We start from the raw sequence: 25,481 nt of genomic DNA on the forward strand, positions 1-25,481 counted from the left end.
TGATGATAAAAGATAAAGCCTTAAGCCTTCCCTGTATATCAGCTCAGCCTTTGATTCAGCCCGAGTGCCGACTTTGTGGGGGGGCGAGGGTGGGACCACGGGTCACTGGGATTGTGCGAGGACGCTAATGCTCGTCGTCTGGATTCTCCTGAGCGGATGTGACCTTTTAGGGGCTGCTTGAAAATGCAGAGCTGCTGACCTGCGGTGGAATTAGTGCATCCCTGTGGCCGCGGACAGCTGGACTTCGCCTGGGCGCTGCCGCACAAAAGCCCCCAGCTGAATAGAGCTGCTAATCTGCCTATGAGCTGCAGGCGAAGGGGCACAGCCTCACCCTGGGGGCCTCATTTGGCCCCTGATCAGATGGATGAAGGGTCGGCAGGGGCCCACGATGCCACAGTGCCCCATGTACCTTTGCCTCTTGGCAGATGCTACTTCACCCTTCAGGGATTGAGTTTCTAAGGGGGAAGGCATCAGTGTGGCAGAGAAGCTTGGGATGGAGTCAGTATGCTCGAATAACTGTACCTCTGGGGGTGTTTGGGTGCCGGTGAAGGATTAAGAAGTACATTCCTAGGGGTAGTTGCATGCACACAGCAGGCTTACATACCACGCAGAGGCAGAGAGAGACAAGCCTCAATCGTTACTCAGTTTTATGCTGCTCTAAATCACATTTAGATAGATGGATTATCAGATTTCCTTATTTTGAACATTTTTAAATGGTTTTACTTTTGTGATTAGTTTATAATTTATAATCTCACCAATCAATGAAGAAAACCTGCTTACAGATTTCTGTGAATCTGCTTTGTGATAATATCTATTATAAACAGTGATATACAAATAAATCTATAATACTTGGAACTGAAGCTTGGGTTGGAATTTGCTTAAAAAACTCTCTTATAGAAAGTGATTAATATTAAGAGTAGGAAGGACTTGAGTTCCTTAATTTCATAGTTTTCTAATGTCTTGTTGCTGATCGGTTTTATTTTTGGTAGAATTAATTTTCTTTAATGTAGATTATATATACTCTTTGGCTTGTATCCCGAATAATGTTTATGGAAATGTTTAGACAGAAAACTGTAAGATGACTAGTATAATTTTTAAAAACATTAGATGTCACATCTTTGCCAGTGGTAAGTACTACTGGCAAGTAATGCAAGAATTTGTGGACTTTTTCAAATGTTTGCCTTTTACTTATATAAATTAAGCTTGTTTAAATTAAATAACTAGTTATAAATTCTTTGAAGCTAAAAAATAAAAATGCCTTTATCACTTTGCACACAGTCAAGAGAAAGACATTTACAGAATTGTGGAAGAATTTGCAAAATATCATCTGTCATTCAGTCATCATAAAATGATCATCTTATGAGATGTTATCATTATATATTTTAAATGATCATATTATGACATGTTATAAAAATAATAAAATAATAATCAAAAAATATCAAGCGTTTAATGTAATTTTCAGTACAAGGTTTGTTATAAATCCAAGCATTTTTAACATGTTGAGGAACAATCTTCTAAATAGTAATAGGAATTAATGTGTGAATTATCTTGAATGCAGGTCATCTAAAATGTCAGATTTTTGGTTTAAATGAAAAAAAAAGGAAAAAACTATTGTTTTGGAAACATATAACAATGACACATTCATTTATTATTTATATCATTTAGTTATTTATATAGGCTTAAGGATACAGGCTTATGAGGGATATGACATGATGTGGCTGATCTAAGTCTCTTTAGAATTTTCGGTTAATAATCTGGCCACAAATAATGGAAATTTATTATTATTTTTTTTCTTCCTGCAATTTTAAAATAAAGAATGTTTTTTCATTAGACCAGACTGTTTAAGATGACTCAATAACCAGATCTTCTTGTATTTGAACTCAAATTACAGCTTAATCAGTTTTATCCTCAAATACTGCATTACTGTACCAGAAGAACAGCACAGTGAGCCAGTCAGCATTACTAAAGGACACAGACAAGCATTAGAAGAAGGATCCTGGCATCTATCATCCCACAACCCAAGCTAACACCTGGCTCTTATATGCACTGATTAACAATCACTCCAGCCCTCGTCATCTGCACTACAAATACTCACAACTGAGATCCCACACCATTAACAACTTACTAATCAAGATGTTTTCAAAACCCTAGAGATGCATAGCATCTATAATGTAAGTAGTTTGCTCTTCTGGTTAATTTGAGTCAATTTCTGCGCTAAGCCTGGATCAAACAAACATCTCCAGAATTTTTATGTTGTTAGTATAGCAATCTATCTACGTTTATATCTCAGGTTGCATTTTTAAATCTTGTCAGTGATGAGTTACATGTATAATAGAAGAATCTTGGACTGTGTTGTGCAGCTTGTTTTCCCCACATTGGTAAGGAGAATCAAAATAGTTATAATTTATTAAAATTATAAAAATGTGAACATTTTTCTTTGTAGTTTATTGTGATTTTAATGAAAAGTAATTGAATGAAGCAACTGAAACAGCTAAAACCTTTAGAAGAAACAATCTAAAGATATTGGCATATATCGAGGCAAGGCAGACTCATGACTTTTCATCTTTTGGAACGTTGTAGGTGAGTGATGTTATGGTGATGGACTGAGTAACTGCTCAGAAAAAGAAAAGTCAAATCCAAATCTCAGTTTCCAAATCAGTTTCAGTGATTAAAATGACTATGTGAAATTGTCGTCTCACACGTTGTTGCTGTGTGAAACACCTTTATTTATTTATTTATTGTAACCTGCTTTCTCTGAATGAGAAGCTCCTGTGCTAGATCTGAGGTCCTGTGGCCTCGGACCTGTTCCTGAGGAGGGTCACGTATACTGTACACATGCCAAGGGATTAGGGGATGAAAGAATGCCACTGACTGTGAAATTGCCTGATTTTTATCAGGGTGCAGAAAGAGGAACAGCTGTGCATAATTTCTGGTTCTTAATCCGGGGGATGATGACGACGACGACGATGATGATGATGATGATGATGTTATAGGTGTGTGTATGTGTGTGCATGCACTTGCGTATTGCTGGACATTTACCAAAACCCAATCCAAATACTCATTTTTGCCTTTTTATCCCTTTTTGTGTCCATTCAAAACAGTAGATTTCCAGCAGGCTTCTGGAAAGAATTAAATTTTTTTTTAAATGTCATGGAGAGATGAGCTGAAATAACGGCTTGATGCTGAGTACGAGCCTCAGCTGCACTGGATCTTTATCAGTTTGCGGTTTTATGACAGCATTGTTGATGCATCTGCATTCTAATCCTGCCCTCTGCTCTGTCGCAGATAAAGCTCTATACTTCAGGGAAGCCTTAATCTTTCATGAAGGGTTTATCAACTCTGTCCCAGCTTGAGAAAAAGTAAGAACTCCTGTGGCATCTTTCCATAGCAGGCTAATGGACAAGCAGTTTCATTAATTAGGCTCATTTCACTAACATACATCAAGTGTGCTGATTTTGGCAAGAGACAACTGTCATATTGGAAATGCCCTTAGATCTGGAACCATGTACAAGGAGGATTGTGATACAGCCTGTTCCCTCTCATGAAGCTGTAGAATATACAATGAAGGTGAAGAAGGAAAGCGAAGCCGCCTCCAGCCTAGGATCATGAAGCTCAGCTCCTTCCCAGAGCAGCAGGTGACGGGCAAAATCCACTCCTCAAATGCCACTGGGGCTGCTGGAGCCGGATCATCTCCAAAGGCAAAACTGCTGCTTCCAAACACGGCACGAGTGTGGGGGCTTTAATACATATTATTCACAAAGAGCATGACTGATCATGCAAACGTGTCCAGCTGCTTGTGTTTGGCAGGCAGAGCAAGTTAGCAGCATACCGTGCATCGCAGAGCCACTTTAGCTCTCCCAAATCCCTTGACACCACCATAACAGGCAAGACCTCACTTGTGCGCCATCGTATGTTTTTCTTTCTGAGACGTTTGCTTGTGTCCTCTCATGCAGTTAGTGATCCGTAGGGCACTTGAGGAGTCTGCTGGTGGGAAAGGGACATGCAAGAACCTTGTTTGTCTATCAAAGGATGTGAATTAATAACGACAGGCCTTTTTTTTGTGTGATCAGCATGTCTGGTGAGATAGCACCCCCTTGTGTAGACTTTATATAGGAAGGAACTTGGAGGTGTATTTGATAAGGTGTGGTTATAAAATAATAATAATAATAATAATAATAATAATAATAATAATAATAACTTTTATTTCAAATTTGTTGGATTGTTCATGTTGTTACATAATGTTTATCTTTAAATAGTAAAATAGTAGATGAAAAGAGAACATTTATAGAAAATAGTGTGTGTGTGGTATATATATATATATATATATATATATATATATATATATATATTTTTTTTTTTTTTTTTTTTTTTTTTTTCTCCTGATTCCTTTCAGATAATGTCACAGTTCCACATTGGATGCTGCCGGTGTGCCTCCTGTTGAACAGCCTGAAACTGTCTTCATATATCTGAAACAAAATGTATAAACAATGTACATCTTAATCCACTAAAGTTATGTATGTATATCATCTATCTTGTTTTTTCCTCTGAGTGTAAGAAGACGGGAAAGGATCCTTGTCTCTGGGGTGGTACTTTCAGTTGTACACTATTTGTCCCTTTAGAATGCAAGTTGCACCTTTAAAGATTTACTCTGTATTTATACTTTATGATAATTATGGTGCCAATAATAATTATAATAGTATTATTAGGATATTAATATCAGGATTATAAGATGCAGATTAAATGTAAATATTTGTACAGCAATATGGAAAGGTATCATTTAGAAGATTCTTTGTTTTATTTTTCTAATTATTTACTTTCTTTTTCTTCTTTATTAAAAAAAATCTTCTAAACACAGCTTTGCAAAGTAAAGTGTTCATACTTACTTTTTATCTCTTGTCTGCTTTCCGAAAGAAATTTGACTAAGAAAAAAAACATGGACATGAGTTATTTTGATTCTTGGACATATTAATCAGGAGAGCATTGTGCACAACAATTACAATATGGACGATAGCCAAGTTACATCTGCGTGGTGATTAATGAAAGGTAGATGAAACCGTTTCATCCCAAAACTCACATTCTGTCCTTTGACTGGTTTGCTGTAGAAATCCCTCTCTGATTGCTGACTTCCTCTTCGGCGTTCTTTTGTAGTTGCAGCTGACCAGAGTGAAAATACAGGTATATATATTAGTCTGACAGTAACCGATCCACAAAACCTACACACTTGTGTACTCGTTGCTGATAAACTGTTGTTGTACCACTCATTAAAATTTATGCTCCTAAAACCACACAGCTATTAAAAAAGAAGATTACAGTACATTGACATGCACTGACAAATGGCACCTCAAAGATTGTGCTTGAAATTGTGTGAACTACTTTCTTCTACTCAACCTCCTCACACTACATAAAGATTGTGGCCTTGTGTGTGTGATCTTGTGCTTGTTAAGCGCTCCTGCGAGAGACAGATACCTTATGAAGGAGGCTTGTTATCAAGAGATAAAATAATAACCATAATCTCCTAAGAAAATGTTCTCAGCTCTCGGATGTTGTAAAGCAGTAGTGAAGCACTTACCTGGCGTGTGATGAACGATGTTGATTTTATCTGTTGGATAAAGAAGAAACTAGTTAACTTGCCTACATCATGACTGTTCATGGTCAGTCCACTCTTCATTATTAAATGAACTCAAGCAACAGTAGTCTTTTGATGCCTTTTTATTCAGACATTATCACTCAGAACCCCTTCTGTTAAGGTGTTAAAATAAAACCTTAAGGAAATGTGTATCTAGCGTAATAATGCTATATAACCTGAATACTTCAGGTGCTTTCTAACCACATGTTTAGGAATATTCCAGCATTACTATTACCTCAGAAAAGAATTTAAACATGTTTCCTTGTACTGAAGAAGCAACATAAAACGTTTACACAAGAATGACTTACTGTATGAATAAGGTCATAAATTTATAACTGCAGCAGTTACACTCTAATGACAAGGGTTTTACTACTAGACCTTCAAATAAGACTGAATAAAAAGATATTGTCCTATCAACTGCCCTTAACAAGTAAGCTTTCAGTATCTGTTACAATTACTGTTCAAGTGTATCATCTACGCTACAAGTACAGTGAAGTACATGAGGGTTAAAACCCAGGAGTATTTTTTTTAATTCTACGTACTGACCGTAGACACTGTCATCATCCTCTCTGTTATTCATGATGCTTGCACGCAACTGCCGTAGTTTTTCCTACAACACAAAGGAATTTATATAGAGCTTATCAGTTAGAGCACAGCAGATAGATAGATATGTAGATAGATAGATAGATAGATAGATAGATAGATAGACAGACAGACAGACAGACAGACAGACAGACAGACAGACAGATAGATAGATAGATAGATAGATAGATAGATAGATAGATAGATAGATAGATAGATAGATAGAACTTTATTATCATTGAATATTACAGTTACATCTCAACAAAATGCCGTTTAGCAAATGCCAGAAGTGCACATAGTAGAAATAAAAAATGTGCAAAGGAACAAGTGCAGGTAAGTATGTCAGTATATGTACAACAATAAATACATTTATGGCAGGTTTTATGTGCATAAGTATAGCATTTGCAAAATAGGATTATGTGCCACTTTGTCCAATATGTCTAAAAAATGATATTACATATATTGTGCAAATGTGTGCATTATGTCCATTGAATGTACAAGAGTAACCAAGAAATATACAGTATATGTACAGATAATATACATAAACAGATGTAAACTAGGGTAAGAAATGAATGTACAGTTATATGCGATTAGAATTGGTTGTAACGGAATGTTCAGGGTGGAGCAGAACTGCAATGTGATTACAGATTACAGCATTTTATGATAGATGCTTGTGGTTTGTGCAGTTACAAAAACAGTGTACAGTGATACTGAATGTAGTGCTGGGCATTAGGATTTATTTGATAAATTGATTCATTCCGTTTTTGCTCATGTAGCTGCCTACAGTCTCTATACTCTGTACTAACAAAATCTCTTGTCTCTGGCAAACTGTTCAAGAGATGGCTTGTGTTCAGACCTTTGCTTATGGGATCAGATCAATGGGAAATTTCAAATTCATTTAGTGATGAATAAATCACAAGCTACATGTGAGAAAGAATAATGCGAACTGTGTTGAAGTCTGAACCAAAAAAAACAAAGAATGTTTCAAAGAACGGACATGTTGGCTGTTGGCTGCAGAAGAAGTGAATAGTACATAATGAACAGAGTGGCAGGAAAAATAAAAGAAATGGATGAGTCTCTTTGCTTAACATATTACAGTCAAGTACTATGCTATGGCACTGGTTCAGCATGTGAAGTGTGTTCATTTTGCCTTCTTTGCAAACCTTCCCTAGTTGCTTGATTTACTGCTGAAATGTGGAATGTTTATGTTGTATATTGTATGGTCTCCTAATATGGCCATAGCACTAGGGGTATGTTTTACTGGTCCTGCACTGCACTATGAATTCTGGTGACTGTAATGTTGATCTGTTCTCACTTTCTGTTTATTTTATGTCTGCAGACACTCAAGGTCCCTACTGGAAGCATCCCATCTGGATATTATCTGCTGACAATAATATAAGTGATACTGATATCAGTCTGGTCTGGTAAAGCCCAGTGATTAGAAAAGAAGAATGTACAATAATGCAGTACAGAAAATATACTTCATTATAAACACTGAAAGGTCAGAGGGATTTTACTGTTGATAGTTAAATGGAGCTTAAATGGAGAAATTTTACTAAGTAGACAATCAATAAGTCACCCACTGCTTTTGGGCCCATATTTGGCCGTCAGTAAAGTGTCAATTTCATTGTCCATATTATACACCTGACACCATTTATTAACTATTATTGCTTATGCTTTAAAGTTGGCGGCCTGGAAAAACATGCTAAAATAATATTTATGAAGAAAACTGTAAGGCACAGTGGTTTAGATGTTAGCATGTTTGCCTCACACAGCCAGGGTTTGGTTTGATTGCCACCTTCATAGTTTACATGTTCTTCCTATGCTTCAGAAAATTCCTCCAAGTACTCTGGTTTCCTCCGCTAGTCAAAAGACATATATTATAGGCTGATTGCCATCTTTAAATCTTTAATCTGCGATATGTGAGTATGCTATGGATTGGCATCCCACCCCCTGCCTTGTACCCCAAATCTCCTAGGACTCCAGGTTCCCCTCAACCTTTTGTAGGATAAGTGGCTCACTTATGGATGCCTGGATAGCTCAGGTTGTTTCTGAACTGAAACATGCTTCGTAGAACTTAATTTCAACTTTAACATTTTCCCAGATCACTGTATACATTTACAACAAGCATCTTATAGTCCATCTTTTTTAGTTTATGATACAATGCATTAATAATTTATGATAATAAGTCAGTCATAATTCTTATATTAGTTGCACTGATTATTTCATTGTCACATTTCTATTTTCACCAACTTACTACATTTTTTAAACGTGATTATTAAAATCTATCTATCTATCTATCTATCTATCTATCTATCTATCTATCTATCTATCTATCTATCTATCTATCTATCTATCTATCTATCTATCTAACTAAGTATATAATATGGCTAGTCACCTGTTGGATGCCATCTAATCCTTTCTGAACCCTCTGCCAGTCACTGAATCTCTCCAGGGCCTCGTCCACGCTGAGTGATCCTTTCTTCACCTGCTCCTGCAGTTTAATGAGCTCATCCAGTCCTGGCGCTGGACCCGGCATAAAGGTGTCATATGTGCATGAGTCTTGACCTCTGGCTGCACCCAACAGTTACCATTACACAACAGAGTTAAAGAGAAAGCAGTTACGCTGTGACATGCAAATATACATGAAAAAATCACACTACAATTATACTCAAATTGTATGACCAAAAAGAAAAAGTGAGAGGATGCTTTGTGTAAAAATTGTAATGGTTAGATGTGAGGTTTTTCAGTATTTAAAGTATATAAGGGCTTTTGATGCAAGCACACATGACAGCTTTGTGTAATGTATTTGTATTTTACTTTGCTTAGCAGAAAAAGAGTAGAGAGTTTCAGAGTCTCCCTGGGGGATTTTCTTCTGGAACACTGAAATGAAATCAAAGACAAGAAGCAATAGTCACCAGCCTAGTTTTGTCAGTGTGAGACTGTGTTCAACAGTAAGAATGCTACTGATCCACTAGGTGGCATCACATAACAAAAAAGATGCTGTTTGCACAAGAGAAATGAAACTGACTTATTACTAGGCATAATTAGGATAACAAAAATAACACACTCTGATTGGGATTAGTATCATCATAACCTAAGTAGACTGGAAGGAGCCTCTTGCTGAAACAGCAGATAAAAACAGATGAGACTTGATGAGATCAATGAAAGAAGGAAAATTGAATTAAAGTGAAAGATACACTTGGTGATACTATTGATTGTTTGTAAAGGCTTTAAATGAAAGGATGATGGTGCGCTCGGTTATCTCAATGCCACACGGTATCCTGTGGTGAATTCTCTTCTACCATTTTGTGAGTTGAAGGCACAGTGTGAGGATACAGTAACGATTTATTAATACGTCCTGCAGAACTGCAGACAGGACCAGATTACCTGTACAGTGTAAATACTACACTGTATTTTTCTTTGTCCTGACATGATCTGGCTTTTGTAGCTTTAGTCAATAGTCATACTGTTCTACCATTCATCCACATTCATACAGTATATACAGTTTTATCATTTTACATCGATGTCCTTCCCTTTAGCATCTGTATAGTTAATTTTACTCGTAGTATACATTTGTTTCGAAATTCTACTCTTAGTGTATTTTTTATTTATTGGTATATTCTTATTCTATAATATCCTATTCTATAATTCTTTTTATTCGTATTGTCATACTGTGTAGGGTTGCATGTATTGTATGTGACAAATAAAATTTGAATTGTAAAATGATCTTGTATTCTGAATGGAGCTCTTTTACCTTATTTTCACATTTCAAGTAATATTTTAAAGGTCTATGATAAAAGTAGAGAAGTAGTGTGGTTCCTTTACACACTAAAGATGTGCCCTCCTGGGTGCTTTGCCAGTAGCGAGGAAGGAAAACTTTAGTACCCTTTTGTCAGAGAAAGTAATGCAGCAGCTATATAGCTTTAACAATAGCAGGAATTGAAACTCGAGTGGTTCAGAGGAGATCTGGTTCCTCCCTGTTCAATTCTATAAACACTGAATGGGTCTAGAAATCCGAACAGCGTGTGGGCGAGAGAGATCGTAATGTTGAAGTGGATGGAAAAGTCTTTCTTTTATTTTTTCCCCCTACAATATCCCCCATACTCTAAACCTCCCCATTTCATGTTGTGGGATGGGAGAGGTGGAAAACGTGTAATGCATGATGTCGGCTCTACTTGGCCCCTTTGAGCTGTTCTGATTGGTTGCAGATGCATGAAGTAGTAGCTTCACTCTCCTTCTTTCTCTCTGTGTCTTTGGGAGTGAACACGAGTTGGTGTGTTTTTATATTCAGCAACTGGTCTATTCTCTTACCGAAGTCCTGCTGTGCTAATAACACTCTGGTCATATTGGCACCGTCCTTAAAGCCTGAGGAAGATTTGCTGATCAGCACAACAAGGTCTTATTAAACAGGATAAAAGCTGTTCTCCTGGGATCAACTTGTGCACTAAATTAATGCAAGTACAATGCTTTACATTGTCTGATGAAGAGTAATTCATCATAACACATACGTATTGGACCTAGTGGAGAAGCTGCCACACACACACACACACACACACACACACACACACACACACACACACACACACACACACACACACACACACATTTTGTTTTACTCATTGCCTTATATCATTTACCCTCACAATAATGCTGTTCTGAGCTCAGCATCACACTGGACTAAAACCTAATACAGAGCATATGCAGGAGAAATCTGACCATAAAACAGTAGCAGTAACACCCTCCAAGACTTTTAGTCCAGAAATGCTCGCCAAATGGAGCAGCAGTTCTGTGTGCTCTCAGCTGTATGAGCTTACATTTTTCTTAAAATAAATACAAATAAAAAAGCAGTCTGATTATTTGAATTGCAAAACAGCTCTTTCTGTTATGTTGTTTCTGATGGAGCCAGAAACAGTTGTCTGATGGTAAAGATGGATTTCAGAAATATCCACCCAAGTTGAAATTGTCTCCGTCCATCATCCGTGTGTAATGAATAGTTTCATTTCCCTCCGTCATTCCGTGTGAACACAATGACGCGGGGTTGAACTGTGTCAATAGAAAAGCAATCGTTCTAGCCGAGCCTAACTCGCAGCTCATTTCTGGATGGCTCAATAAAAAGGGGTAAAAAGAGATGATAATCTTTTCATCTCTGATGAAAGGAAAGAAACGTTTCATAGAGAAACTGGAAAAATGAGCATGAGAGCGTGATGGAGGGAGAAAGAGAGAGAGAGAGAGAGAGAGAGAGAGAGAGAGAGAGCAGGATTTGTTGAACAACAGCCATGGCATTGCTCATGTTTTCATTCTCCCTTCTGTATTAATATATGAAAAATGAGGTTTTCACAAAACAGCTCAAGAAACACACGCTTGCTACCATCTGTTTCTTCAAAACAGCATCTGATATCGGTGTAACGTATCTCACTGCACGAGCCGAATAACTGACACACTGTTGTACACACCGAGCCACTCTCCAGTTCTATTAACTGTTAAAAACAATAAATGACTCATTACTTTCACTTCCTGTTACCCAGTGTTTTATCTTAACAGCAGTACTTTAGATTGAAAACCATCCTATGTGAGAATGCCTCTGTAAAATAGTGAAGTTTTATTCCTCTCCATTACACCTGAGCAATTCAGAGGAGAGTTTTGTTGCACAGTTCAAGCAAGGGTCTTGTTCTCATGATAAAGCAATACAAGGCTCTCTCTTTCTCTCTCTCTCTCTCTCTCTCTCTCTGTTTCTTTCTCTCTGGCTTACAGGCTACAGATCAGGAGAGTCTAAATGATTTATTAAGCTCTAACAATACAAGTCAGTTGGCACCTTCAACTTGTTGAATTATTAATGCAGCTGAAATTGAACATTTAAGAACTTGCTGCCTGTGATGAACGATGCAAATTTGCGCCACGCTTTCCTTTGTCGTCGGTTTATGGGAGCACAGACGAGAAAGAAAAAAAAATTAAGTATTTATAACCATTACTGATTTGCCTGCCTAATAGAGCATCAGATCCTGCTTTACTGAGCGAGGAGTGGGTTGTCCTTAAAAAAAAAAGTACAAGCACCACGTAGCCAGATTTTTATGGCCAATAATATCTCTAAGAACCCTAGTATGTTTGTTTTTTTTTGATGAAGTATGAGTCTCCTTCAGTCAGCTGATGCATGAAAGATCCCTTCAAAATAAGAACACAGCAGACTATAGGTTTAATTGATTATTGTGATATTCGTACCCTGAGCTATGTAAGGCATGTTCTCCTCCTTGCTCGGGAGACCTTTAGGTCGAGGAGCAGGTGCAGGAGGGCGGTTGGTCATCACCGTTGTGGAGCTGGAGTTCAAGATAGTGTCATATTCTTCATCATTCACTTCAAGCGTATAAGGATTGTCATCGTCGTCGTTCTCCACCTGCGCTTTAGCATCTCCGGCTCCCCCTGTGTGAGGCTGATCACGGCTGTCAGCAACCCGCAGATTCACTGCAGGGTCGAAACAGCACACGTTGAATTAAACGGTGTAATAATTTCTGCATGCTTTATAGTACAGTGAACTTTATTGTACAAAAGTTTAGAGTAAGCAGTTATTTCAGTGTGTCGTGACTTACCAGTACTGCCCATCATCTCGTACACACTCGTGTCATCATCACTGCTCTTTGCCTATACAAACACAATCAGTTAGCTTAAATATCAACCCTGAAACACAGAAATATTTGTAATGACTTTATAACAATTCTGGTACAAATTTGAGGGTTGATGATGTATTTCTATTCATTTATTTATTTATATCACTTAATCCTACACAAGATCACAAAGAACCTGGGGGTATATCAAGGGACACAAGGCAGGGGGCACAAGGCAGGGGGAAACCCCACTTCATGGTACATTCACACACCCACTCAGTCAGCATACAGTGCACGTCTTTGGGCTTGGGTTGAAACCAGAATAAACCATAAGCAGTGGATGAACATGCACACACAGCGTGGAGGTGGGAATCAATCCCACAACTAGCAGTTTCACTGTTATACTGTAACTGCAACGACATGTTTGTTTTTTTTGTTTTTTTTTACAGTGGCAAAAATGTATTAATGCACACTGCAACTTTATCATTTCTGACATTTTTACATCCATTGGCTTAAGATATCTGATAAAGATTTAAAAAATAAGCAAGAAATGAGAGAAAGCGGTCATTTTATTAAAGAAAGATAAAACCACGTCTGCCAGCGATGTGCTCTGGAACAGAGCTGAAAGTGTCTAATTCATCAATCACAGCTTGCAGTCGTAGTCCATTTAAACATGTAATTCAAGCTGTTCAAACCTGTAATTTAGGCATAATTCTGAGCCAAAGATTTGATTCTATACCCGCCAAGCTTTACAACTGCTTTTATACTGAATACTGCGAATAAAGGAGAGATATTTAACATGAAGTGTGAGTTTTATGCAAGGCTCTTTTTTTCCCTGTATCTCAAGGTGCTGTCAGTTTTGCCAACCTCGCTGAATCAATTCGTGAAGCACACCAGTAATGTGTAAAGCAAGGCCCCAGTCACTGTGGAAACAGCAGACAACTCAATTTGCCTCAAAGCAGATTATGTGTCGGTTGTTCAACACAGTGAGAGATGAACAATGAGACTATTCATACCACTCATACACACAGTGACCACAGCTAGAGAGAATTCATTCGTCTCGAAAACAGAAAAAAAAAGTGTGTGGTGAATTGATGAGTGGAGACCATTGAAAGTACGTACTTTAGCACGGCGCATGTTTCAGCCTGCATCTCCCATTCTCTGCGCTCTGTTCCTTAGCAACCTCCTCCATTCACTCTGAATAATAGCCCACACTCTTCCCCTTTAGTATTGATAATGCACATTAGCATTCTGTGATATGAATATATTCATTAGAGTAGAAAGCGAGGATTAACAGATATACAAGACAAGCTAATTACGCATCACAAGTCGAGAGAGATGTGAACGATGGCGACTTTGATGTCAGGCATGAGTGGAACAACAGGTTTTCCACAAGTGCCTCCCTAATGAATAATTGAAGTATTTTTCTCCCATAGAAAAAAAAAAAAACAATGATGTATCAACAGAATGACAGATGTTTAAGAACTGGGTAGGAACAAGAGGACATTTAGGGACAATTCATTTCACAATGACCACATTTTCATCCCTTACCCATTATGAATTCTATTTATAGTTTATATTTATTTATGATTTGATTATATGAAAATCCCTAAGAGTTACTTCTGAAAAATATTTGCAGCTATTGTATGTATGTGTGTTAAATATCAGCATTAATATCTGATATACCTGTAGATATGTCACTTGCTTTATTTTGTTTCTTTGGCTGTTTATTTTTTGTTTAAATCAGGGTTCAATTACATATTATTATATATCCGTGATTTTCCAGTAAATACAAACTAATGCTAATTAAGTGCTTAAACGAAATAGTAAAATTTTGAGAGCGAATATTTCTCATACAGCAAGTATTTCTGACATCAGAATAAAAAAAAAAAAGCAGCACTACACACTCAATGAACCATGTCATATAATAATATTTGTTTGTCCTTCTTGTGTTTACATTGCCTGTTGTCTTTCTGCCATAACAAATCAATAGGACACTTGAGCATCTATAGGCTATAACATATTTTGGAAACCAGTTATCAAGTGTGTGGAGATCATGAGGGATCAAATGAAGTGGAACAAATGTCATTTCTCAGCCACTGTGTTTCACAGTATATAGATAAGTTCACCACTGAGCAAATGCATTTTGATGTTTAATATGAACTGCTATTTATTAGCATGGAAAAAGACAATACAGCTCACAAATGCATTATGACAGTTCATTGAGAGTTCATGTATTGAGTGCATGATTTATGACACAGTCTTGGGAACAATGGTACTTTATATCACAAAGAAGCTTCTACTCGGAATGAGCTGTTAGTTCCGGCTACATTTGCATACCATACGCTAGCTGAAAGAGCTCAGTGTTCCACTTCAACGTGTCAGACAGTAGCATTCAAATTTCAAGCAAATCTCTGAGCCACACCAGGGTTGTGTTGGTGAATTCCTACTCTGTGGACATTTGTACTAGCCCTTTTGTGAAAGAGCATGACAAATGGTTGTTGTTGTTGTTGTTGTTGTTGTTGTTGTTTGTTTAACCGGTCTATCCATATGAAAAAGCATCACTGTTGAAACTAATCAATTTTAACAATGCTGCCCAGATTACTTTTAAATGGAGATATTGCAGATACATGTTTTACCAAACATTAGTGTATGATTTTGTCAGAAACCGTTCTCTTTTCTTTAGAATAGAATCTGTTCCTGAATAAAATCAGTTCAAAGAGCTTTCACTGGCACTGAAGCAAGCCATCATGGTAAATCCAAATAAACCCAATTTAAGAACACAAAAATATTAGTAGTGGCAAAATAAACTATTTGGTGTATATTCTTAAAAAAGAAAGAACACATTGGTGAGTCCAAAAGCCCTGCAAGTCCATGGAAGAAAAACAATGGTGTTTGAAAGAAAAATTCTTTGCCTGTCATAGTCGACAATCAAGGGTAATCTTGATCAAAGTCAATACAGAGGTCTTATGATGAAAGATGTAAATCACTGGTAAGCTGTATAAACAGGAAAACCCGCTTAGGCTTTGCCAAAAACTTCTACAAACGGGTGACTGAAAAACATCAGATGGACAGATCAAAGACAAAGATCAACTCCTACCAGAAAGACAAGAGAATGGTAAATGGAATAATCTGCCCGATATCTAAAGCCTTCCACCGCATATTGATTGGCTGCTCAGCATACAATAAGTTTGTATTTACTGATCACTATGACTGATGATGTGTGTGTGTGCCCTGCGATGGGTTGGCACTCCGTCCAGGGTGTATCCTGCCTTGATGACCGATGACGCCTGAGACGCCTCACAGGCTCCCCGTGACCCGAGGTAGTTCGGATAAGCGGTAGAAAATGAGTGATGAGAGTGAGAGTATGACTGATGACTAAAGCAGCAGAATGTTATATTAGAATATATTATCTCTATAGATTCACACTGCAACTGGACAGTGACCATCGAAAGCATCCTGCGACTTTTAAAGTCAAAGAAGTATGGAATTTTCTGACCAAGTTCATCACCTCAACTGAATCCAAGTAAAAACACTTTTTTCAGAAAAAAAGTAGGAGCTGAAAAACACTGTGGAAAAGACTACACAGATCATCAGCAGGAAAGAAATCCAGCAGCTAGTGATGGCAGTCATATGGCAGGATTTACCACCAAGTATTAAAAAAGTATTAAAAATGATCATGTTGCAATGGTCTGGCAATAAATATATAAATAGTGCAGTTAATTTCTACACCACAATGAATTAAAGCTGGAAATGCACTCTGAGCTCATATACATTACATTATTTCATTTCATTCATTTCATTTCAACTCCTATTTTCTGTGGTACACATCAAAGATAACGCTACTTTAGTCAATAACAAAATATTTATGAACCTAACTTTATAATCACTTTCCTCAACACTGTCTGGTAATACCTCATGCCCAATGAAAGCTGCATATATCCTACTTCTATTCTCCTCAGTGAGAGCGGTCCAATCACTGAATAGTTTATTTTGTTCTTTTCTCAGGGATCCAGTCCATCACTTCTATTGATACACAGTGCCTTGTATAAGTATTCACACATGTGTTTATTCTGAGACCACATGATGATATAATTGCACACAGGTGGACTCCATTCAAGTAAATATGTGATTTCTAATGGCACCAGAGCTAATTTAGTGGGTTTACAGGAACAGGGCTGAATACTTATGCAATCACAACTTTTATATTTCTTATGCAGAAACCAATATTGATTTTTTTTTTCCTCCCACACTATTCCAGGCTCTTTTGTATAGATATATTACATAATATTCAAGTTAAACTACACTAACTATGTCAAAGTTCAATGGGGTGTCAATATTTATGCACAACACTGTGTATTGTGTCATATTAGGATATGCTGTAATTGATTATGGGCTGATTGCTTGAAATCATTTATTCAGTCATCTACTGGCCACAGCAGATCCAGAGATCCTGTACACTCTGAATGGGACACTAATTCGTTGCTTTACCTGTATTTATTGGCATGTTTTCGGGAGGTGGGAAGATACCAGAGAATACGTACTAGATAAGAACACGCAAAACATCACACACAGACAAGAACCTGATCTCATAATCACTGGATAATGGAGCAGGTACAGCTTGACTCTAACACTAACCCTGATATAATTTTATAGTGCATGCAAATACAAAATAGTGCGTGCAAAATATATTTGGTAAAAAATGTGCAAATTATCTGTGTAAATTGTTTACTAGGCTACATAACATCTACATAAACTATTTATGGCAGCTTCTAACAGGCATATGCTAACCATTGGTGGTCATTGCTGTGGCCTGGGATTGATTCCTTGGCAGGGAACTAACCCAGCAACTGAGGGATTAACTCTCAATGCTGCTCCCAAGCCTGGATAAAAATTGGGAGGGTTGCGATGATCCATTATGGTGACCCTGATGGGACATGATGCTTTCTGGGCCAACCGGATGCCAAACACCCCGAATTCATGAAACTTGAGGTGTAATTATTAAAATTGCGTAATGTAATTTTCTATTCAAATAGTTTATTTTTGCCAGTGTGTATCATTATTCAGTTATTAATGGTCATTGATTCATTATCTTTTAAGCTTTGAAGTGTTGGTTAAAGTTTCAAACATCAAAATCATACCCACTTTAATTTCAGAAGAATCACAAAATGACATAATATAATTGTGCTAATTTAGCTAGTCCTTATGGTGTCGTGCCATTTGCCAGAGGTTTTAATAAAACTATAATTAGCACATAAATCAGACTTAAATGCAAGAGTAATACACATAAATCTGGTGATACAATGTAAGGATTATCACCGTTAACACATAACTCATTATGTTAGGAGTCAGCTGTGATTTTCTTACATATCAGCCCAGAAAGTCATATTCATATTATATTATACAGTCATATTATACTGTAATCCTGTTACCTCCTTAGACTATATGATGTCCATTGGAGAAAAAATCTGTGATAAATGCTGATGCCGGTTTATCCCACACCCATGATAAATTCTGGGCTTGTTGTAAATGGCAGGCCTCCAAATTACAGGTGTGCTTTTATACGGAAGATTTCTTTCTTAATTTTGGACTTTTTCCATGCATCACTTATGTGCATTCATGTTTGCGGACTTACATAATAATTAAAATGTGGAATGAAAGTCCATTTGAAAATTGAACATGATTTTTGTTCAACAATCAACAGATTTACAGTATGTATATTTCTCTTGCACTTAATTGTCTCTGGAAGGCACTAAGTTTATTTACTAAACCAGGTTTCACTGGCTTATAGGTTTCCTTTGTTAGACGCATTCAAGTAAAGAACAGTACTTCTAGATAGAAGACGTCATCATGCTGCAAATGAGCTTTCATTATAAGAAGACATTTAGCCGTGTAGGCTGACTTAAGATGTGCATTTTTCATGATGGTCTCTCAGAGCAAGCACTCACACCATATAAGTAATCTATTTCTGCTCTGCTTCTGCTTCTTAAGTCCTGATTCATATATCCAGTCCATTTCCTCTGCTGGCCATAACAACTCTCAAAAACAGCTGTCAGTCTCTACAAAAGTAGACCTCTGGACAAAATGCTCTGGATCTAGAGAAAAAAACACCTTAAGTGTGAAAATGACCTTAGTATTTATTCATGTTGTTTGACCTATTCAGTGATCTAGAACATGTAATTTCAGAATTTCAGCACAATAGAGAGGGGGAAAAGCACTGAAATTTTCACCAGGGAATAAATAACAAGTGAATTTAGTAGCCACCCAGGAGGGAAACTGCATTGGAAAAAAAGAAGAAAATGATCTCTGGGCAAAACACTTAATCTGCTCTCCTCCAGAATTCAGGCTTTGTACTGCACATTGTGAGTCAACGTTGCTGTGGTTACAGACTTCTGTCGGCCAGGAGAGTGATGAGGATCAAAATGATTTAAAGAGGAGAAACAGGCTCTCAAAGTTAAGACCTGGAAGGCTTTACCACCAACTTTACATCTTATTTGTTTTGGGCTTCGGATGAAGGTATGAAACATGAACAGCTGATTGACATAAATGCAGATTAAATGCAAAGAGTAATAATATCTCGGAAGAGAGATAAAGTGCCATGTACTAAAGAAAGGTCATCATCATCAATACGTAAAGCGTGCACCTTCATGACTCTTAAACTGGATAAACAGGATGTTGAATGGTTTCCAATGACCAAATTTAATGCAGGTCAGTTTCAGATAAGTGACGACTTGAAGGGCTGCATGCTGTCAGAGGTGCAGAATGGCTACCATGCTTGATTACGGTTGCACCTAGTTTCATCAGACTCCAAGCTGCTATTGCCAAGGAGCTGTTTAGAGCTCTTCCACTGGCACGAGGGTGCCTGTGGATTGCAATTTGGCTGGGTAAAGTAACTCCCATTGCCTGAGTTAATCTATTTATAAACCCAGTGATTGATCACACCATGCATCCGCCAGTGCTGCCACTTGTGCTCTGCCATTCACAACATGATCTAACAAATCGAATGATCAGCCAGCCTACAAAGCAAGTCAGTATCCCAAACCTGTACTTAAAAATAAAAATAACAAACTGTTCCACAACAAAGCACTTTAATTGTTTTAACAGTTACATGCATTTTGTCATTTGAAATGTCATCTTCAAAGGAAGAGAGCTGACATGTTTGTGTGTAAGCTGAAATAAGAGCTGAGACCAAATGTAACCTGCTCACAATAGAATTACACCATTAAGCCATGCTGACCTTTTAAGTGGATGTCATGATTTGCGTAATATGTTATCACGAGAATAAAGAACAGTGTTTATTTCAGCACAAGTAAACTCTTGAGAATGGCCCTTATATTATTTGTGTGATTGACTGGGGAAAGTTTTTTGTCCAGGCAACACAGTCACATTTAGATGCTCCAGTAGGTAGAGAAAGGGCTGAAGGAGGTTGTGCCCCTGGTGCAATGTAGGATAAAGTGTGTTGCACAAGGGCATAACAACAGAGCTCAAGGGCACTGTACTGTATCACACTGACATGGCAATATACAGAGGATTTTTAACTTGAATGATTTACTGATCAGACGTTTTGACTAACACACAGTTGCGAGCAGGAGATATGATAACTGGAGCAATGACCAATTGCAGTTGGGATATGAATTGTTGACAAAAACAAAAGTTGTACAGTACTTCTGTTATGGCCCTTAGTACATATAATATGTAAGGAATTAATCCTCACTGGCATAAGTGGTATGATGCAAAACTGAGTTAATTTTCCAAATACAGCATTCACACTATTTTTTCTTAGGTTTTTATATAACAGTTATTTTTTTAAGTATTTATTTCTTTCAAAACCAGTTTAATCAGTTCATAGTTGTGTTGGAGAGCATCCATGGAACAAGTTAGTTCCCTCAGAGAAACTTTACCGTATTGATGATTAGCATACAAGCCTCTGTGAATGTTGTTATAGAAACGATAACATATTCGAAAGAGAGTATTAATATAAACCTTGCAACTGGAAATAAGTCAAGCAACAGTGGTGTGATGTGTAAATGAAGAACGAGAATAATTAGAGGCTTTCTTTTTTCCTTTGTAATCCAGTTAATAAACCAACCAGATATGAGAAAAGTCGCAAGAAATGATGTAAAGGATCAAGACGGGGTTTGCATTCATCTGTTCGTTCTTAAACATCCTAGTAAAAATCCATCATCATCTCCCTCATTTATGTGGAAATCTCATGAGCTCAGGTTTCACAATTAAAACCCACTGAGAGATGAACCTCATGTAAACATACACTATAAGTGTAAGTGAATCATTTAAACAGTCTAATTTCTCTTTTGTAAAATGTAGCACTGACATGGTGTGGGTTCAATGTACAAGTTGCAGGAAAAAAGATAAGTGCTGTTATGTGTCTCTGCCAATTAACTGAACAACTCCAATGAACCTAATTACAACAGAACACTATGTTGCCCAAAACTGGACATAACTAGACACTGTGACATAATGCCAACAAAGAAAGCTAGTAAGGAAAGTAGGAGGTCAGGAGATGATAATGTAGCAAATTAATGACACACAACTAAAGCAGGAGCATTTCATAAGCTTTTACATTGTTGTTTGTGAAGCATATCCAGCTAATTAGACGGGTAAAGGCCAGGGGCAGACCAAGGTTTAGCTGGAGTGGAGGATTTCAGGTTTAATTGCAGGTGGTTTGATGATAATTATATACATAATATATATTTGTTTTGATCGAGGACTGAAACATAATGCTATTCATAGTATGTCAAGAAAGCATAATGAGTCCTCTGTATTTAAGTGCTCTAGTTTGTGCCGCTGCTATAGCAAGAAACAGGATTAACCAAGAAGAAACACATTTGTTATTGCTTTTTCTTAAAGCACCTCTATTCTTGCTTTTTCTTAATTAGATGATCTTGGCTTTCAGTATATTCAGATGTGATTTCTGCTTGGTTAGAATGATAATTAAGGGACTAATTTTCAGTACTTCACTGGAACTAAGAGACCCAAACATACGGTAAGTGTTCAGTTAATGTTTCCATGTGCACTGAATGTAGAATTTGTAATTCAATGTTTGCTCTGGTTTACCTTTTAGACAATATTATACTGCACTATTATACAGGACATACTGTATTTCTTGCATAAAATTCTCGTAGTATTTGGCAATAATGCTGGTTCTGATTATGATATGTATTCTAGCATGACAATGCACATGTGCACAAAATAAGCGGAAGAATTCAAGTATCCTGACCTCAACGCCACTGAACACATTTTGTATGAACTTGAACACTGACTACACCTCAGACCTCAGAATGCTCTTATGGCTGAATGATCACAAATCCCCACAGTCACACTCCAAAATCTAGTAAAAACCTCTCCCAGAAGAGCAGCAAAACAAGAGAATGGGGGAGGTTGAGGGGGTGGTAATGCACATATGCCTGTCATGGTCAAGTGTCCTCATACTTTTAGCTACATAGCAGCTAAAATGCAAGTTTCCCTAATTCACTACTGCCCACACAGACACACTGATTAGCTGATCAGAACATACGGTTACAAGAGTAATTTTAAAACTACTTGTACAACAGCATGCATTACCCATCAGCTGAGTGAACACGCAATGGATGTTTATATAATTATTAGTATTAATAATAAATACTGATTACTAAAATAGCAAAATAGTCCTCAGATACCGTTTACAGTTTGAATGTACAGTATGAGAGATGCTAATTGCTGCTTTTAGGTCATAAACCGTATTCTAATACCATGGTATCATGATGTTAATAGTAGCTGTTTATTTATTTATTTATTTATTTAAAAAATTATAAAATCTTTATTTTCTGGTTATAAGGTTTAGGTTTCAATGATTCATCCCCTCAAAATAAATTCCTGGCTGCAACACTGGTGGCCAGAGCTTTTACATTTCCTCCTGTGGAAGCCACTGGGATCTGCTCATATACATTTGGAAAAAGTTGGTGTACATTTACATGATTAAAACATATTGATCCTTCTATTAAATATAGATTGCTTTTGAGCACATAATTGTTGTAAATAATATATGGCACCAAATATTTGATATGCTCAGGAAAGTCATGATGTGTATAAGCTTTAACACAGGCTGACATCTTCATTGATCACTTCTGATTAACCCTTTTACACGTTTTAATACATTAAATCTAGGTCACATATTGCTCTTCCTTGATTACGCTCCAGAGGATATCCATCTTTTTTCACCCCCAACCGATCCAATAAGGAGATTCCTTCATTATATTATATTTTCGCTTATGTTTATGAGATGTAGTGCAGAGCTAGGTGAAGTCTATTAGTCAATTTTAATCTAATTTTACAGACATGATTACAGCCATCACATAATAAGCAGCACAGAGAGGGGATTAGGTTAAGTCCTCTCATTTTCATTCCCTTGTGGTTGGGAATTGTCTGGATGGACTGAGAGCTTGTTAGTGATGGTGATAAAGTGCACCTGTAGGAGACCAGTTCTGTAGACATGGTGGCTTTAAGGTCATAAATCACATATTGTGTAAAGGAAGGTAGGGTTATGTCATTTGAGTCTGATTTATATGTTAACATAATGTGATCTTTTTTTACAATTTTTCTCAGAGCACTAGTTTATATGGAAAAGTCCACTAGGATAAAGCACAATTTATGAGGATTTTGTTATAGTTGTTATTAAGGAAAGCCAGCTCTAGAGTCATTCCTAATTGCCTTTTTTTGCATTCTCATATCCTTCAAATAGATTTAACTATTTTATCAGAGGCCAAAAATTGTATTTTTACATCTTTTTTGTGATGTCAATGGTCCACACTGAATTTCTTTGTCTTGTCACACTCCACAGTGGTGGTTAATGGTTAATGAATCATGAAATTAGACAGTCAGGTCTTTAAGTCAGGGCTTTAAGAATAAAGTATTTCTGCCTACTAGAAACATTATAGATAGATAGATAGATAGATAGATAGATAGATAGATAGATAGATAGATAGATGGACGGACGGACGGACGGACGGACGGACGGACGGACGGACGGACGGACGGACGGACGGACGGACGGACAGACAGATAGATAGATAGAGGCTTGTGCATTTTAAACAATGTTCAGCAAAAAAAAAAGAGCTAATGGTGGAGGTTGCAAGTCAAACCACTTGAGAAATCAAATGCAATTAGTCCTCACCAGCAATGTCTTGTAATTAAGCCCGAGTCAGTACATCTGAAACAAGTTGCCTTGTTGTAGATTGAGTAGCAGAGACAGCACTCTCACACTTCACAGCACACTGATGTCTGACAGATATTGATATCACTCTAGGGTCAAATCTGAGGTGAAGCTAAGTGTTTTCCTACAGATAATATTCCTCAAAAGGATTTCCATGGGAAAACAAACAAACAAAAAGCTTCAGAGCAGTAATATGTTAGAGTAGTATCAATATCAATTCTGTATATCTGATTGGATACTGGATCTTAATGTACTGCCTCTAATAATGTTACTCTAATAATCAATATAGCTTTTCCCTATGCTCCAATGTTATTGAATTACTATCAACTCAAAACAGCTGTTCATTGCCTAAAAACAGAAATCATCCAACGTACTCATCAATACGAATGAGGAGAAATTGGTTGAAAATCAGTCAATACCACAATGCTGCAAGAAACTGCTGAGAACAATTAAAGTATCTCCGAATTTTAGGATTACATTTTTACATTTGTAATTCCATAATGTAACGTTAATGTAATATTACAGTTTGTGATAGTTTAAGGATTGTCGTGTGTTTTGTAAGGTTTAATGTTAAATCTAAAATTACACACACACACATGATGCTGTATGTATGCATTCAATCTCTCAATAATTCCTTAGCTCTTCTCATAATCTCATATAAGACTATTAATTCATTTTTCATTCATTTATTTAGCATTCACCTACAATAATACCCATGCACTTATATAATCATCACATCAAGGTGGCTTATTAGCTTCAGACAGGTTTGTACTGTGCTGTTTGTAAGAAGCCTATTATAAAAAGCAGCAGATCACTTGGTTCCTCAGATTCTGGTTAACGCATTCATTGATATGTTGATTGATACATTTTAACTGCTTACCATTAGTGAATAAATGCATAGTACTGAGCTTTCATGTGGGTGCTATTGGAGATCTTAGCGCAAAAAGTCTTCCATCCATTCAAAACTATAAATGATAGCATAATGTTGCAATTAACATTCTCCAAACACTTCACTATAATGCACCACTGTGAATAAATAACTTTTTTTTTTTAATCTGTGAGATTGTCTTTTGATATTGGCTTACATTTGTTAAACAATTAAAATAGTTCATTTGGGCCGAAACAGGGCGAAAGGATTATAAATATTATTTGTGATGTTTCGTCATTGTTGCATTGGCCTAGCCTTGGCTTTAATTCATTACTGTGAACAGGGTTTCTTAAAGAACCAAATGTTCTCCTCAGAGTCCAATATTCCAGGATATAAGGCTACGTTTACTGGCATGTTGATCTTCAAGTATATCACAAGACCAACCCTAGACACAGCAGCATTCAAAGACATAAATCTAACACAATTCCTTTCTTCACCTCATTCCCAAGGGAAACATTTGAAAAAATATAGACACCTTCTCTTGCCACATTAACATCCTTTTGGCAGCAGATACGCTGAAACAAATCAGTGACTTGA

General features: G+C 37.0%; 1 protein-coding gene across 1 annotated transcript in view; it reads right to left on the reverse strand.

The window, feature by feature from the left end:
- Positions 1–4,383: 4,383 nt before the first annotated feature.
- The window catches only part of LOC132848537 (B-cell scaffold protein with ankyrin repeats-like), a 35,117-nt gene continuing 14,019 nt past the window's right edge, over positions 4,384–25,481 (reverse strand). The window contains exons 8-16 of the mRNA XM_060874336.1: positions 12,793–12,844; positions 12,428–12,667; positions 9,029–9,091; positions 8,607–8,782; positions 6,173–6,236; positions 5,570–5,599; positions 5,075–5,154; positions 4,884–4,919; positions 4,384–4,466 (exon numbers count right to left, since the gene is read on the reverse strand). Coding sequence (XP_060730319.1) covers positions 4,887–4,919; positions 5,075–5,154; positions 5,570–5,599; positions 6,173–6,236; positions 8,607–8,782; positions 9,029–9,091; positions 12,428–12,667; positions 12,793–12,844 — 738 coding nt within the window. The 3' untranslated portion in view covers positions 4,384–4,466; positions 4,884–4,886. The remainder of the gene's footprint in view (positions 4,467–4,883; positions 4,920–5,074; positions 5,155–5,569; positions 5,600–6,172; positions 6,237–8,606; positions 8,783–9,028; positions 9,092–12,427; positions 12,668–12,792; positions 12,845–25,481) is intronic.

The sequence above is a fragment of the Tachysurus vachellii genome, chromosome 7 (genome assembly GCF_030014155.1).
Source record: "Tachysurus vachellii isolate PV-2020 chromosome 7, HZAU_Pvac_v1, whole genome shotgun sequence".
Classification (NCBI taxonomy): domain Eukaryota; kingdom Metazoa; phylum Chordata; class Actinopteri; order Siluriformes; family Bagridae; genus Tachysurus; species Tachysurus vachellii.